This window comes from Schistocerca nitens, chromosome 4 (genome assembly GCF_023898315.1).
Source record: "Schistocerca nitens isolate TAMUIC-IGC-003100 chromosome 4, iqSchNite1.1, whole genome shotgun sequence".
Taxonomy (NCBI): domain Eukaryota; kingdom Metazoa; phylum Arthropoda; class Insecta; order Orthoptera; family Acrididae; genus Schistocerca; species Schistocerca nitens.
The window spans coordinates 497,647,965-497,663,892 of NC_064617.1; the positions used below are offsets into that span (position 1 = coordinate 497,647,965).

A 15,928-nucleotide genomic window follows, 5' to 3' on the forward strand; every position below is an offset into this window, starting at 1 on the left:
ATCTTTGTCACAAGTCGATGCTTCTCACATTTATTTCAGCTGTTTAATAATTCAGTTGTGATAGGCTACCATTAACTTTAATTAACTGAACTGTGTGTTCCTGGTGAAACATTGTATATTGTACTGACCAATTCAAACACTGTTCTGCCTGGTTTCATAAAATTTTATTATTTTGTATCACCTTTGTTTGGGATTGTTGACCCATTTTCAAGTACACAACTGACTGGAATCTGCTTCTGGCCCGCGATCTACCGATCTATGATGGTAATTTCAGTGGCGAACGTTTACACTTCCAGAAAGAGGATTTCAATTCTACTTAAAAAGTGTTCCGTTTAGTTAATATAAGGCGACATATAACCTTTTTTCCGTTTTGGGACGTGTTTGGAACTCCGCGTATTCTAATAAATTATAGGAGACGACATGAAACATTTTTTACTTTGCTTCTGAGTCCAGGGGGATTTTTCTGTTTCCTGTCTGAGTATACTAGCAATCTTTTACAGCTTTTTAATTTATAAGCAGCTGTCATATCACTCGTTGTATTTCTTGTTCTTAAATTTCTACGAACATATATGACTCCTATATATTTAAATAAATTAATCAACTAAGCCTAATCTTAGAGCACAGAGCCATTTTTAGAATTCAATGTGAACTCACAACGGAGAAACACTAGGTCGGTGAAGAAACATACAGCTGACTCAAACACGTTTCACGCGCCAGACTGCGGCGATTTCCAGTTCACACGCTACGATTAGTCTACACTGTTTTTATCTGAGCAGACAGATCGCTGCTTTGTTCAGTCTTCATGTAAGTAGTCACAACGAGTCTCTCCAGCTGCTGCTGAGAAGTCTGCTCGCAGTTCCAATTACTTTACATAATATAATACTCGCTGGTTACATCAACCCAGAGATTATATATACAACACTCATCACGTGACGGCACGTGAAGGGTCAGGGAAAGCAGACGGGAATCATGTCGTACAACAAAGTTATAAGTCCTAATCAGGCGAATAAAGAACATGTTTTGGCAGTTTCAAGAGATTTTATATCCCAGCCTCGCCTCAGTAAGTATCGAAAACGTTCGTAACGTTAATTTCGTTAAATATCATGCTTTATTGGAAGTTTTGGAGGATCGTAGTTTGTGGGCGGGTCGATGTGCAGCTCCGAAAGAGGTCAGGTGACTGATGTTCCGCTCACTATTTCGTGTTTAAGATTTTATTCTGTCATTAGGATTACTTGCATCAATTTATGTATTTTACAAGTTCTCGTGTTTCAAGTGCCCTGTAAATCTTTCCAGCTTATAAAACTGTATCTGGTGTCAATGGACCACTGGTTATACTTGATGAAGTGAAGTTTCCGAAGTTTGCAGAAATAGTGCAGTTGAAACTAGCAGATGGGACCATCAGGTCAGGGCAGGTTTTGGAAGTCAGTGGATCCAAAGCCGTTGTGCAGGTACGTTAGATAAGTAAGGTTTTTCATGAACTTTTACAAGACTTTTCAAATGTTCTGCCTTATTCGGTAGAATTCCGTAAATATAATGTTAACAGCATAATTTATTTTAAAAAGGGGAAAAAAAACTATGTCCTTTAGCGAGGGAGGTGGGGGGGGGGGGGAGGCAGTTGAAACGACATAGGGCAATCTTGCAATAGACAAAGTGTAGGTATATGGTGCACTGAGTGTTACTGAAATTTTTGTGTATTTCTTTAAACATTGTTCTTCTTTTATAGGTCTTTGAAGGCACATCGGGTATAGATGCCAAAAATACACTATGTGAATTCACAGGAGATATTCTGCGCACACCAGTATCGGAAGATATGTTGGGAAGAGTATTCAATGGGAGTGGGAAACCCATTGATAAAGGACCACCTATTCTGGCTGAGGATTACCTTGATATTCAGGGTAACACTTGCTTAATATTTTGTATAATGGTACTCATTATCTGAATACTTGATAGGCGATTTGCCTTTAAAAAAAACGATGGAATGGATGATGTGTGACAGTATAATCTTGCCTGAATTTTGTGAAACATTTTGAATATAAAATTATTTTAGCTTTGTGTACAATAATAGTGTGAGGCCAAGTGGGTAAGTATAATTATAAATGTCAGAGTTGGAGTTCAGGGCCAGTTGATCATATGCTTTCTCTGCCAACAGCTTGAATGTGGAAAAAGAAATTGGTCAAGTGCAGGTAAGACTCACAGACTGAGGGCTCGGTACAGACTTCATTATGGATTTATGTAGTTCACCCATCCTTGGAATAGATCATCTTAATGATTTTTACCTGTTTTGATATTGATACGGGCAAGTTATCTACAGCTCGTGGTCTAGTGGCTAGCGTTGCTGCCTCTGGATCACGGGGTCCTGGGTTCAATTCCCAGTCGGGCATCATTCACGTAGCAGGGTGGCGACAGGAAGGGCATCCGGCCATCCCTTAAATTAACCATGCCAAATCTGACCATAACCATGCCAACCGTCCCTGCATAAATATTGGACAAAGACACAAGAAGAAGAAGAAGAAGATATATATGTAAAGAGAGATAATTTATTAAAACTTTTTCACTTACCTACATACATTGTATGTTAGTATGCAGTAATGTTCATCTGTTATGCTTTTGATGGATGATGAATGCAGTGTATGTTCAAGTGACGAGAGATAAGTGATATAATTAAAATTTAACAAGTTCGATTTTTTTACCAATGCTGTGAAACTTTGTTTCTCAAAATTTCATTATTCTAGGTCGATGGGAGGTACGCTATAGGTTTCTGTGAGTGGGTTTTAGAGTCAGAATGTGTGGCATAAAGGGCCATATCTTTTATGCATAAATGGCTGTATCTTTTAATCGCATTTACTTAAAAACTTTTACGTCTACAGGGGACCGTAGACCTTATGCAGCATAAATTTGAATGTGATATGTCTACCCATTGCTGATAAAAAGGGTTCTTAAGTAGGACGGACAGATGGGCAACAAAGCTATCAGATAAGGCATGGAACCCTAAGAAATAACAATTAGTGCCATGGTTTAGGATTTGTGTAAAACTAGTTTAACAAGTCAGTGGGTCAGAAGAAGACAGTGGAATACCACCCCTAATAGGCCCAAGCATGGTAAATTACTGTGATGTTCAGCAAACGTGTGTGACGGGTCTGTTGCGCAGCCTGAGGTCTAGGTTAGGTTGGAAGCTGACAGTTTTGTTGTGAGTTGGCAAAGCCAACTAATGTGACAGCAGAAAATCTGACTGTGGTAACAAATTAACCAGTAGCGAAGCCTGATATTTATATTCACACTATACTGATAATATGATGTTGAAACCAACTTTTGTGTCTAGTGTAGGTTAACATTAAGTGATGTGGGTTTTCACTTGTACAGGTACATATTACACAAATATACCCAGATCAGTTAAAACTTCAGCTCCCTATATGACACACTGTAATTGTAATTGAAAGAAATACAGCTGCAATCTGTGTTGGCCTGTTAAGTATAGAGTTTCTGTGATTTCTTAATGTCACTTGAAATATGCGCTTTACTGCTGTTCTGTTTGATTTCCTTAGTCATACTTTTAAAGTTGTGCTCCATCTGTAGTAACTTAGCACACTGAATTCTGACCATTAGTAGTCTGTGGGATGGTGCAGCAGTAGACTTGTTTGAGAGATGAAGTGATTGTATCTACTTAGGAACATGTTAACTGGATTCACTAAAGTACTTCAAATAATTTCTATCTAGTATTCTTTTAACATCAAACATCAATACAAACACTAGCAATTATTTTCTGAAAGTATTTGTTTGGAGTGTAGCATGTAGCAGAAGATACATGAACAATGAACAGTACTGGCAAGTTTGAAAGTAACATGATCTTGAAGTAGGTTGTTACAGACAAATACTGAAGATTAGATGGGTGTCTCGGTTAACCAACAAAAAGATACAGCATTGACTCTTGGGAAACATGGATTTGCGGCACATCAGTAAAACAGTCAGTGGATAAGATGCATTGCGGTGTGAAGGAATTCACTTTGGTAATGGAGGAAAATGTAAGGGGTGATCAGGCTTGTACATTAAGCATGTTCTAATGTATGTATGTAGTGGGCTAGGAGGAATATTAGATATTAATTGTTGACTTTGACCACTGACATGTAAATGGATGTTTGGTGTCACCTTCTGGTGCAGATTTTCTTACTTTGGTTAGTTGGCAAAGCCAATGAATGTGGAAGCAAAAGACCTGGTTGTGGTGACACGCTGAACTGAAGCTTAGCATTTTTGAAGAAAATTGCTACTCTTATCACCTTAAAGTTACCATGTTAACAATGTTGCATGTTTTCTCCATCATTGGACAAAACTGATGACAATATTGAGTATTTCTCTTTAGCTGGGGCAGTAGTTTTGTAGATATATGTTAAAACACCTTGAAGAGCTGCATCAAACCTTCAGGCTGAAACCAACACCTTCTTATTGATACTTTTTATTATTTTCCAAATTAAATGGGTTGATAAAATGTTACTTTAAACACATGTTGCAAAGTTTTGCATTGTGATATCCATGTCATTCTTTTTACTTTATTTCACATAATGAATAGTATGTGAACTTTTCCTTGAGTGCTAATTAAAGAGAAAAGGGAACTTAAGGATTTAAGCTGTGTCCAGCACACTTATGTCATGCAGCCACTACTAGACCCAAGGCTGGTTTAAAGCCCAACTGATACAAGCTGCTTATGGTGAGTGCAGAGTACCAGTGTTGCCAAAGTGAGAAGTTTTTCACACAGGGTGTATCATACTAATAGTGAAAATTGATATAGGTAAAAGATGATAGAAGCAAAAATCTTACAGTAATTATAAGTCCACAAATCAGCAATTTGCAATAGTTTAAGATGTGTGTTTAGGAACCACCACTAACTTCTGTTCCAAATGTTGTTGTAGTTAACGTTAATGTGTTTAAAATGTAAACTTTTTGATTTGGTACATTGACTGTTAGGGTTAAGTTCCACCCAAGAAACGATATTACTTAAGCATGTTACATGTGGTGAATTGAGTTTTAAAAGCTCAATGACGTTGATAGACATTTTGTAGGTAGACACTTTCTCAGGAAAAGTGGCACGGACAATTTACTTTAGCCACTGAAAGACACATTGAAATCACTAGATTTAGGTTTCATGAAGACAAGAATTTCAGTATGTTTTATCCAGGGGATAAATGTCAATAGAGCCTACATGTACTGAAAAACTGTAGGAATTAAATATAATTATTTAGAGTATTTTTCTTTTGTATTGGGTATTAAGTGGTTCTTTCTTCCACTTTATGTATAAAGTTTGAACACATTAATCAGTTTTAGGCTGCTTCCCCGGGAAGTTTTAAAAAACTTACTTATAGTTGGGTTTCGTTTATATGTATGAGGGCATGCTGAAAAGTAATGCCTCGGAAATCTTGAGTGTAAACTCTTGAAGCTTTTTAAGTAAAACATGTTATTAACATTTGGCCTCTTTATTCTTCACTTCTACATCTTTAATTTTCAGCATAGTCACCCTGGCAATGAACACATTTCTCCCAAAGAGAGGCCAGTTTGTTGATTCCATCACTGTAGTGTGTCAATCTTGATGGAGACAGAACTTCCTCTGCTTGCACCAATTTAGTGGCATCAGAGTGAGGCCCTCAAAAGTATTTTACGTTTTGGGGCAGATGAACTTTGAGTGGGGCCAATTTGGAACTTGGAGGGTGGTCAGTGACAGTGAGCCCAAGCTGTCAAATTTTCAGGTGCCTCGGTGCTCATATATAGTCATTTACTGTCAAGCAGAATGAGAGGATGCTCCATAAGTGAACAAATTCCTCAAATTCAAAACTATATTACAGCACATTGTTTCTCACACACTGACATAATTACTTTAAACACCATTGTGTTACACACTGCAATTTGAACCCCTCTAGCTGCAGAGGGCTGCAGATACATAGACATGAATAATATGCATGTGGAATGTGATTTGAGTGCTCATATCAATTAGGTGGCATTACTTTTCAGTGCACTCTTTTAACACGCAACTTAGTTACAGTGTCTTATTTTTAATATGTCAGTATAAAATTGGATAATACTTTCTGAATTGTTATTAAACTAAAAATATTATAGAAATGCTATATTTTCATTCTTCCTGTTCCATTTAATAGATAGTGCTATTTCATAGCAGGTTAAACAATGCAATAGGCTCAGTTTTGTCTGTTAAGGAACTCGGTAATTAGCTTAAATGGAATTGTTTTGATCACTTAAAGTGGATGCTTGTATGGAATACTGCAGGTCTGAAGTCTTGAAAAATGTACTGATTTAGCTGTAGAGCTGAGTACTCAGGAAAATAAAATGCTTTTCACTTAAGGAAGGTGTAATAAATTGGCCTATGCTAATAATGAATGGATATATCCCTTAAAATTTTAGTTAGAAAATTGAAAGAAACCAGAAAGATAAGTTTTGGTATTGGGCATAAGCACAATTTCACTGAATACTTTTGTGGTTTTCACAATTATAAAATTTGCCTGAAGCTTCTAACATCTGCAGATAAAACTGTAGGAAGCTGGGCACAAGTAAGTGTGGAATACTGCAGATGCAGTTACCCTTTAGATGTTCTGTAAATGTAAATCACTTTGATATTTTGTTAGATCTTTGAAGGGTCTCCTTCAAATGACATTTAACACTGAAATTTTTTTGTACATGCAGGTGTAAAGACACAGTCAACTATTAAGCTTTTAGGAAATTTCCATTAACACAGATCTTCTCATGTTCCCAGAATTGATGTGTTAATGGTAATTCCATTTATATGTAACACTGAATTATTCCATTTCAGTATGAACAGAAACGTAAACAGTGCTTAACAACTGAGACTTTGGGCAACATGCTTATCATCCTCTCCCTGCACCCCCCCCCCCTCCCCCACCGCCACCTCCCTACACACACATACGTATTCAGTATGCTGTATTTAGTTCATTATGCAACCAGATTTAAGTTTAGGAAATGTGATAGGTAAGCTTATGTATGTACTGTTTTGGCTGATTCTGTTGTCCTCCATACTGCCACAGTTGATATAGTGCTTAAATAGAATTTTGTACTGTCGGCTGAATCTGTGAGGGGGTGCAGCGGTAGATTTGTTTGAGAGATGAAGTGATTGTATCTAATAGCTTAGATATTCAGCATACTGCAGAGCTTTAAATTTTTTTTCCTCTACATTTCAGGTCAGCCTATTAATCCATGGTCCCGTATATACCCTGAAGAAATGATCCAGACAGGAATATCTGCCATTGATGTGATGAATTCCATTGCCCGTGGGCAAAAGATCCCAATCTTCTCTGCTGCTGGCCTGCCACACAATGAAGTATGTAGGAATAGGAATCTTGTAACACTGTCTGCTTATTTATTAATTTTGGTGTGTGTGTGTGTGTGTGTGTGTGTGTGTGTGTGTGTGTGTGTGTGTGTGTGTGTGTGAGAGAGAGAGAGAGAGAGAGAGAGAGAGAGAGAGAGAGAGAGAGAGAGAGAGAGAAGCATAATGACATCACCAGAAGGAAAAAGTTTGTAAGGCAGTGACATAAACCAAATTAAGTCTTCCTAATACAGTACACAACTAACAGTGCTCTGGCAAATGCAGTTGAAATTGTGGGGTTCAGGTACGTTCACGTATCAACTTTTCATTGGATTAAAACAATTCTTTTGTTCAAAGTAGGATTTGTGTGTGTGTTAATATAATGCACCAGATTAAAAAAATATATATATAATGCTTGTTATCGTCTCTGCAGATTGCTGCTCAGATCTGTCGTCAAGCTGGGCTTGTTAAGCTCCCAGGGAAGTCAGTCCTGGACGATCATGAGGACAACTTTGCTATTGTATTTGCAGCTATGGGTGTTAACATGGAGACAGCTCGTTTCTTCAAACAAGACTTCGAGGTACAGTATATGTGTAAATTTTATGCAAGTGTAATGTATTGAATAGCATTCCATGTGATCATTTTCACTTTATATTCTGACTTAACAAATTTTATTACTGGTCTCTAAATTAATAAATATTTCAGGAAAATGGTTCTATGGAAAATGTGTGTCTGTTCTTGAACTTGGCCAATGATCCAACAATTGAACGTATCATCACACCCCGGCTTGCATTGACAGCTGCTGAATTTCTAGCATATCAGTGTGAGAAACACGTACTGGTTATTCTCACTGACATGAGTTCATATGCTGAGGCTTTGCGAGAGGTGAGATGGTTGATGCCAGTTTTACAATGTTTGATAATAAATACTTGACATTGTATATCTCAAGTTTACACATTTTTCACAAACATTGAACTATACAAAACATGTAATTTTCCGCGTATGACTTATTTACTTAATTGTCTCATGAGATCTATTTAACAAAATTCCTTTCCTTTCTGTAGGTTTCAGCTGCTAGGGAGGAAGTACCGGGGCGAAGAGGTTTCCCTGGTTACATGTACACTGATCTTGCCACCATATACGAAAGAGCTGGGAGAGTGGAAGGTCGAAGTGGTTCCATTACACAGATACCCATTCTAACTATGCCTAATGATGGTATGGATGATACAATTTATACAGAAAAAAACAATTCCAGAGTTAGATTTGAACTTTTAAAGATATTAAATCTGAAGAAGTGAACATGGTTGATTCTAGTGTCTGAATACACTGAATTTATTTTAGATTTGTCACTGAGAGCTTTGTATTTGCTTCCCAATTTATATAGATAAGATTTGACAATTTTAAGTTCATCCTATTTAACCAAAATTGTCTTGTTGGTTGCTGCTGCGTTACAGGGGATATTTCAAAGAGCATTTGTTTCAGTGCTCCTAGTGGATACAGCTGACTCTCCCTTTTCCTTAAAACAAGTTCATGTCTTAAATCACTGTTAAAAAAATGACTAGAATTCAAAGAGAAACTAGATAAGTCACTAGCTTCAGTAACAAACTTAAATAAAAGCAGAATTGTAATATTAATTAGTAACTGTTTGTCATTTTAGAGTTGTTCTTTTGACAAAGTTCAGAAATCACACATTTTTGTACACTTGTTTTAGCAAAACTGGTAAGCAACTTTCGTTTGTTACAGATATTACACATCCTATCCCAGATCTGACAGGATACATCACAGAAGGGCAAATATACGTAGATCGTCAGTTGCACAACAGACAAATATATCCTCCAGTCAATGTGTTGCCGTCACTTAGTCGTCTCATGAAGTCGGCTATTGGCGAAAACATGACTCGCAAGGACCATGCTGATGTATCGAACCAACTGGTCAGTTAGCAACAAAATGTCTTAATTATCTGGTTGCTGTAATCTATGTCGAAAAAAAAGAATTACATTAATTGTCTCTTGCAGTATGCCTGTTATGCAATTGGGAAAGATGTGCAAGCAATGAAGGCTGTTGTTGGTGAGGAAGCTCTTACCCCTGATGACCTTCTGTACCTTGAATTCCTCACAAAATTTGAGAAAAATTTCATATCTCAAGGTAAGACTCAAAAAGTGCTAGTTTAACAAGGATGAAAGTTACTGGTTTTGGTTTGTAAATAGATATCTTAAAAGTGCCTGTTCAGTTTGTGTCTGAGAGCCAAATGAAATGTGGATTGATTTGCACTTCCAGAACTCATGATATAGGAAACAGTTGGTTTCAGTGTCTACAATTTATAATGAACATAAATCAATGTTTACCACAAACTGGCCTGTGAACCATAATTATGGCATATGGTGATCATTTACCCCCATGCAATTTGAAATTATGTAAAACATTCTATTAGCTACAGTCCTGAACAGCATTTGTAACAACTGTTTATTTACAGGTAACTATGAAAATCGTACTGTATTTGAGTCATTGGATATTGGTTGGCAACTGCTACGAATTTTCCCGAAGGAGATGTTGAAGAGGATCCCAGCAGCAATACTTGCAGAATTCTATCCACGTGATTCACGACACCCACAAACTAAATAGATATAAGGTGTCTGGAATTCATCTTGTCATCACTGTTTTAAAATATCTTAGGGTGGTTGTGTAGAGGGAGTAGGGAACATTGAACTTTGCTGTAAGACGGAACTTTGGTCCACTAATTTCAATTGTAAGTGGCCAGGAGTAAAGATCATTCTGTACAATGAGATGAGATGTCAAGAATAGAAATGCCAGTTACATTTTTCCTTACAAATGTAGTAAGTCTCAGCATTGTTGTGTGCATTTGGAAAAATGTGATATTTTATTGCATTGTTGTTGATAGCTATTAATTACTCGTGCTGAAAAATTAAGACAATACTATACTCCTTCAGATCCTTGGGATGTTAGTACCTGCCATCATCATAGTTTGATGGATGAGTTTCCATTGCCTTGTTTGATCTCCATCATAAATCTTCATGTTAAGCATTCCATTGCATTTACATGTGGCTTACTGAACAAATGTATATAAATGTTAATATGTAATAAACATCAGTATTTATGTGTTGTAAAAATGGTAAAAGATACTGAGTTTTTTAGAGTGATTGTATTTATATGCCCAAAATCTACAGACAAGGGAACATTGTACAATGAAAGAAATTATTATACCTACACAGTATTTTTTTGTGTTCACTGTGGGTGGATGGTTTGCCCTGTTCAGAATTTGATTAATAAAAATATTTTATTTGTACATATTGTGATGTCAATAAATAAGATAAACATGATTCGTGCTTTAATTTAATGTCAGAGTAAAAATTGGTGTGCAAGTGAAGATTGATTTTGAAAATAGTGTGTTAAAAACATAAATTAATGGGAAATACCTGCAGTCTACTCATTCAGGCATTAGGTTGTTTGGATTCTACTCAAAGCTGCAATTTTTAAGGCAAAATAATTCCAGTAGCAGACAGCTCATCAACTTGGCATGGTTATGTGGTATTTCATCACCCATTTGAACAGTGATTGATCAGTTCATTAGCAAAATATCTCGAAAGTCTTATTCTGTCTTATCAATTTTGACCTCTTTGCTTGTGTATCCACAACTGAGTTGCAGTTTTTATTTCAAAGTCTTGTACAGTAATGAAAGTTAGCTTGCCCCCTTTATTCATCTTTAGCAAGAGCTAAATGTCGCAACTTCGCTTTGTTCCATCGTACAGCTCAGTTACACATCATACGTGGCTGATCCCAATTATTGATATTTTACCTTTAGTCTTCAGATTTGTATCGATTTAATATGTCCACTTTTGTCAGTATTTGAATGTTAGTTTCTTCTGCTGTTAAATGGAATTATTCTACATTGATGACACCAAAAAATGAGTAGACTTCTGTCACATCAGTGGCAATAGAATTGTGATTTTAGGTTTCTGGTAGTGAACTGCTCAGGGAATTTGCCGTTACACATACTTCAGAGTGACTTCTGCCCAGGATACACAGTGCACTACTCCCAAGGTTCAGTGTATATGTCTGAAAATTCTTGACTCGGATTGAACTGCTGTGATGCTAAATACATTGTAGCCCAATAGTCACTGAGTACATGTACCCTTTGCAGCAGTGAAGTAAGGTGGAATCCTCTCTACTACAGATATGTTCCTCACATTGTATGTTTCTCATGTTAATACATAGTTTTTGTAGAAGCTTGGCTTTTTCTCTTGAATGGTTATTTCATATTATGATCTAAGCTCACCTTTGTGCTTGACCATGGATGAAGCTCTGGCTTACAATTAAGGTTTAACAATAAAAGCTGGAAGTCTCGGACCCAGCACAGGGTCCAGTTTTATAAATAAGTGTGGTACTTCTCCAAGTAATGTGACATTCATTCTTGCAGTCAATTACAATAATCTTACAAATTAACATTTTATCACAAATAACATAATTGTTTGTTCTCATTCTAAATTTCCAGTTGACAGCTTGAGAAACAACAGAAACCCACCTACTTGACAGATAAATCCTTGTCTTACATTTTCCGGTAACATCAGTGCCACTGTCACAGAATGCCCTTTTCTGAGGGACATGACCCACTTCTCAAAGCCAGTATTCTAAACACACAAAATCCCAACTCCCAGCAGTGTTAACTCTGGCAATACTGCAGTTGCCATCCCACCTTGAAGATGCGCAACGCCCACCTGTGTTAGTTTGCATGCGCAAAAAATAAAACTTCCGAACAGCTTTCGACTAACTAATAAAAGGTTTAAACTACTGCAATTATTCATTGGTTCGGCAGACATTGGGTAACATGTGACATCACAGAAGTAACACCGCACTTGCAATTTGAATTCTAGATGAGACCTTGTTCCAAATAATTTGCTTTGAAGCTTGCTAATGTTTGATAGCTGTGGCACAAGTCTGAGTCTCGTTCCATTCCTCAAGGCGAGTTTGCATGATGGATATTTGTTTCAAATATATACGTAACTCTTCTGTATTGCTGATGCTTCGTGTTACCAGGATAGGTATTTGTAAGTGCAAAACTCATCTCCCTCTCATCAACTTCCATATTAGAGATGTGAAGTTGGCCTCCAGAATTCTGGCATTAGGGAATTGGTTATTTCTTTTGATCTTTTCAAGTGCATTGCCAGTCGACAGTCTGATTCTACATTTATAATCTGCAAACCACTGTGAAGTGCATGGCAGAGGGTACATCACATTGTAAGAGTTATTGGTTTTCCTGTTTCCATACACATTTGGAGAGCAAGAAGAAACATTATTTAAATGGCTCTGAGCATGCTATAATTAATCTCGTCAAGATCCATGCAGGATTGACATGTAAGTGGTTGTACTGTATTCCTAGAGTCATTTAAAGCCAGTGATTGAAACTTTGTAAGTAGGCTTTCTCAGGTTAGTTAATGTCTCTTTGATAGTTTGCCAGTTCAGTGTCTTCAGCATCTCTGTGACTATCTCGTGGGTCAAACCAACCTCTGAACATTTATGCTCCCTTTCTCTGCGTACCTTCAATATCCCATGTTAATACCGGGCAAGATGGTGCACTGGACTCGTATTTGGGAGGATGAAGGTTCAAACCCGTGTCCAGCCATCTTGATTTAGGTTTTCTGTGATTTGCCTAAATTTGTTTCAGGTAAATTCTGGGACGGTTCCTTTGAAAGGACACGGCAGACTTCCTTCCCTAATCCAACGGGACTGATGACCTTGCTGTTTGGCCTCCTCCCTCAAATCAACCAACCAACCCCTTGTTAGTCATATTTGCTGAAAGTCCCACATGCTTGAGCACCAGTTTGAATATAGCAATTTCTAAATGGACATTTAAATGTTGACTGTTGTTCTATCATCATTTGTGTGTCATGATCTTCCAAATATGGAAACATTCGAAATGAACGCAATACAGATGGATACATTAAACAATTAACTAATTTGTTAAGAAAAAGATATGTAGTGAGATACACACATTTGCTCAGTTCCAATAACATTACACACAGCCATAGTCATTTATAAACTAGTTGTAACTGTTAACTTTCACTACCTTTGAATACTAATGTATGACAATGTTTAAAAAGATGTTTAATGCACTTTGTTACTGACAGATAAAATAATTAGACAGAAGCGTTGAAGAAGAAAAGAAAAATAGGGCAATGGGTCACAATTTTTGTTTCAGAAGGGGGTGCAATGGAAAATGTTTAAGAAACCCTGTGCTGGCCGCATGGGGTAGCTGCTCGGTCTGAGGCACCTAGTCACAGTTCGTGCAGCTCCCCCTGTCGAAGGTTCAAGTCCTCCCTCGGACATGGATGTGTGTGTAGTTAAGTTTAAGTTAAATTAAGTATTGTGTAAGCCTAGGAACCAGTGACCTCAGCAATTTGGTCCTGTAGGAACTTACCAAATAATAAATAAAACAAACCTGTGCTGTGATGTCTGTGGTGATGGTTGTCTTCAATGTCTTCTCGACCATCTTCGAAACATTTATACCACTTGTAAACTCTTCTCGTATTTATAGCAGATTCACCAAAAGCTGCAGACAGTAATTCGAATGCAGTGCTGCACTTTACTCCATTTTTCAAGCAAAATGTAATGCAGATTCTTTGAACCATCTTTTTTTAATGTGAAAATTTTCTGAGCACTCGAAAATGCTGTAACCTTTCCAAGTGTCAATAGTAAACTAAATATTCAAAATGTAGAAAGCAAGTGTAGTTAAAAAATTCCCATTTTTTTTTTTTTATCACAACTTGTGCAGTTTGTAATCAGATTTTTGGCTCTGTAGGTTTGTTTAGCACATGGACTGTTACAAGGTCACCTCCCATCACAGCAGGGCCTTATGTCCTGCCCTGGCCACGCCTGGTATGGCGTAGCAGTGAAACATCCATTGCTATGCATGCTGCCATTGTGTTAAAACTACAATGGGGATGCCATCAAACTGCCATAGGTACCAGTATAATGTACTTACTTTAAGAGCTAAGTAAGTTTCAAATTATAACAAAACTTATGCACAGCTGAACTGCCTCCTAAACGGTAAGTGCTGCTAATTTATTCATAACTAAATTTTCTGGATCAACACTTGGCTCCATTGAGAGGTCATAGAAACTGTCAGAGCTATACTAAGACTTTCAGGTGGCCATTGGCAGAGGTAGCATTCCAGGGTTGAGAGGCCATGTGCGTGGGGGATGTTTATGTAGAGCAAGATCAAATTGCTTGTGACAAGGAGGGCTTCAGGTGGGAGAGGGTTTGGAATTGATTTGAGACATCCCCAGAAGTGGTTGGTGTTTTTTTTTTTTTATGTAGGATGTTAGTCTCTGTGTTTTGGTGTACTTTTGGAAATAACTGGAGGATGGTTGGAGAGGAAGAACTTCTATGGAAGCACCTAAGTTTTCTTACCAGGGGCCTAAGCTTTTAAAAATCGTCTACAGCTCACTGTGGATGGAAAGAATGGGGTCATTAGGCATAGTTTGACCTGGTATTCTGACAGTTTCTCCTCCATGTTTGTATGCTCCCCAAACTCCTCATAACAGAAATTTTTCTCTGTGATCTAGATCTATCTATAGATTGTGTAGTGGGCATTTCTTTTACAGGATATTCAATATCTTCAAATGTTCAGACTCCTGTTGAGACAAATGCTATAAGTTAAAAGAGTTGTCTTCTCCTCCTTGATGGTTATGTTACAGGAATATTTCCATCTCTCCATGCAGGGACCATTTTCAGGCCAAAAATGGATTTCACACTTCATGAAATTGTGTTTTCCATTTGAACAAATGTCTGGCATAAATTTATGTTGCTTTTAATCCACAATCAATGATATTCATTGTTTCATCATCTGTTGATGTCATATTTCTTGATTGCCATTATTATGATTGTGGCTTTTCCTCTTTCTTGTATCCTGTTCTCACTAGTATTTGTCCAGAACTATAATCAGTACCTACACTGGAGCTACTCTGTATGTCTAAGTACAATTCTACGTTACATTGGCCAAACAGCTGGTTTATGAAGAGAGAAAGTCATGTTATCACCAGATACAGTTGGGATGGAAGAACGAAGAGTGTAATTGATTATATTCTAGTAGATAGGGAATGGGGAGAGAAAGTAACAAATGTGAAGGTAATTCCAAGTGTGAGTGCAGATGGAGACCATAGATTACTGGTGGGACAATGGAAAATGAATCAGTGTGTGAAAAATAGAAAACAGAAGAAAGTGATGAGGATACGGGATTGGAAATTGAAGGAGAGTGAATGTGCTGAGAAGTACAGGGAATTAATAACACAAAAATTTCCAAAAGAAGTTTTCTGCGATGTAGAAAAAGAATGGAGTTTATTCAAAGACACTTTAGTCGAAGCAGCACAAAAAGTATGTGGCAGAACATCTGGAAAGGAAAAAATAAGACAGACAAGTTGCTGGGATGATACCACAATCCAAGCAGTTAGTAGAAAAAATGGAGCATGGAGAAAATGGTGGAAAACAAAAAATGATGAAGACCATAAAAGATATATAGAGGAAAAGAAGAAGTGCAAAGAAATAGTGGAAACAGCAAAGAAAAAGGCATGGGAAGAGTTTACAAAAAAACTTGAAGAT

General features: G+C 37.2%; 1 protein-coding gene across 1 annotated transcript; it reads left to right on the forward strand.

Annotated features, from left to right (window-relative positions):
• The first annotated feature begins 905 nt into the window (after window positions 1-905).
• On the forward strand, window positions 906-10,653 carry LOC126251877 (V-type proton ATPase subunit B). Its single transcript, XM_049952567.1, has 10 exons — window positions 906-1,060; window positions 1,294-1,448; window positions 1,724-1,895; window positions 7,191-7,330; window positions 7,749-7,895; window positions 8,021-8,200; window positions 8,380-8,530; window positions 9,059-9,246; window positions 9,331-9,460; window positions 9,789-10,653. Exons 1-10 carry the CDS (start codon window positions 970-972, stop codon window positions 9,935-9,937), a joined length of 1,503 nt encoding a protein of 500 aa, XP_049808524.1. The 5' UTR covers window positions 906-969; the 3' UTR covers window positions 9,938-10,653.
• The last annotated feature ends 5,275 nt before the right edge of the window (window positions 10,654-15,928 follow it).

What these genes read in the sequence shown, in the direction of transcription:
- LOC126251877 (XM_049952567.1), top strand. Translation starts at nt 970, where the DNA reads ATGTCGTACAACAAAGTTATAAGTCCTAATCAGGCGAATAAAGAACAT. An exon ending in GGATTACCTTGATATTCAGG is followed by an intron (nt 1,896 to 7,190) that starts GTAACACTTGCT and finishes TCTACATTTCAG; the next exon opens with GTCAGCCTATTAATCCATGG. An exon ending in ATGCTGAGGCTTTGCGAGAG is followed by an intron (nt 8,201 to 8,379) that starts GTGAGATGGTTG and finishes TCCTTTCTGTAG; the next exon opens with GTTTCAGCTGCTAGGGAGGA.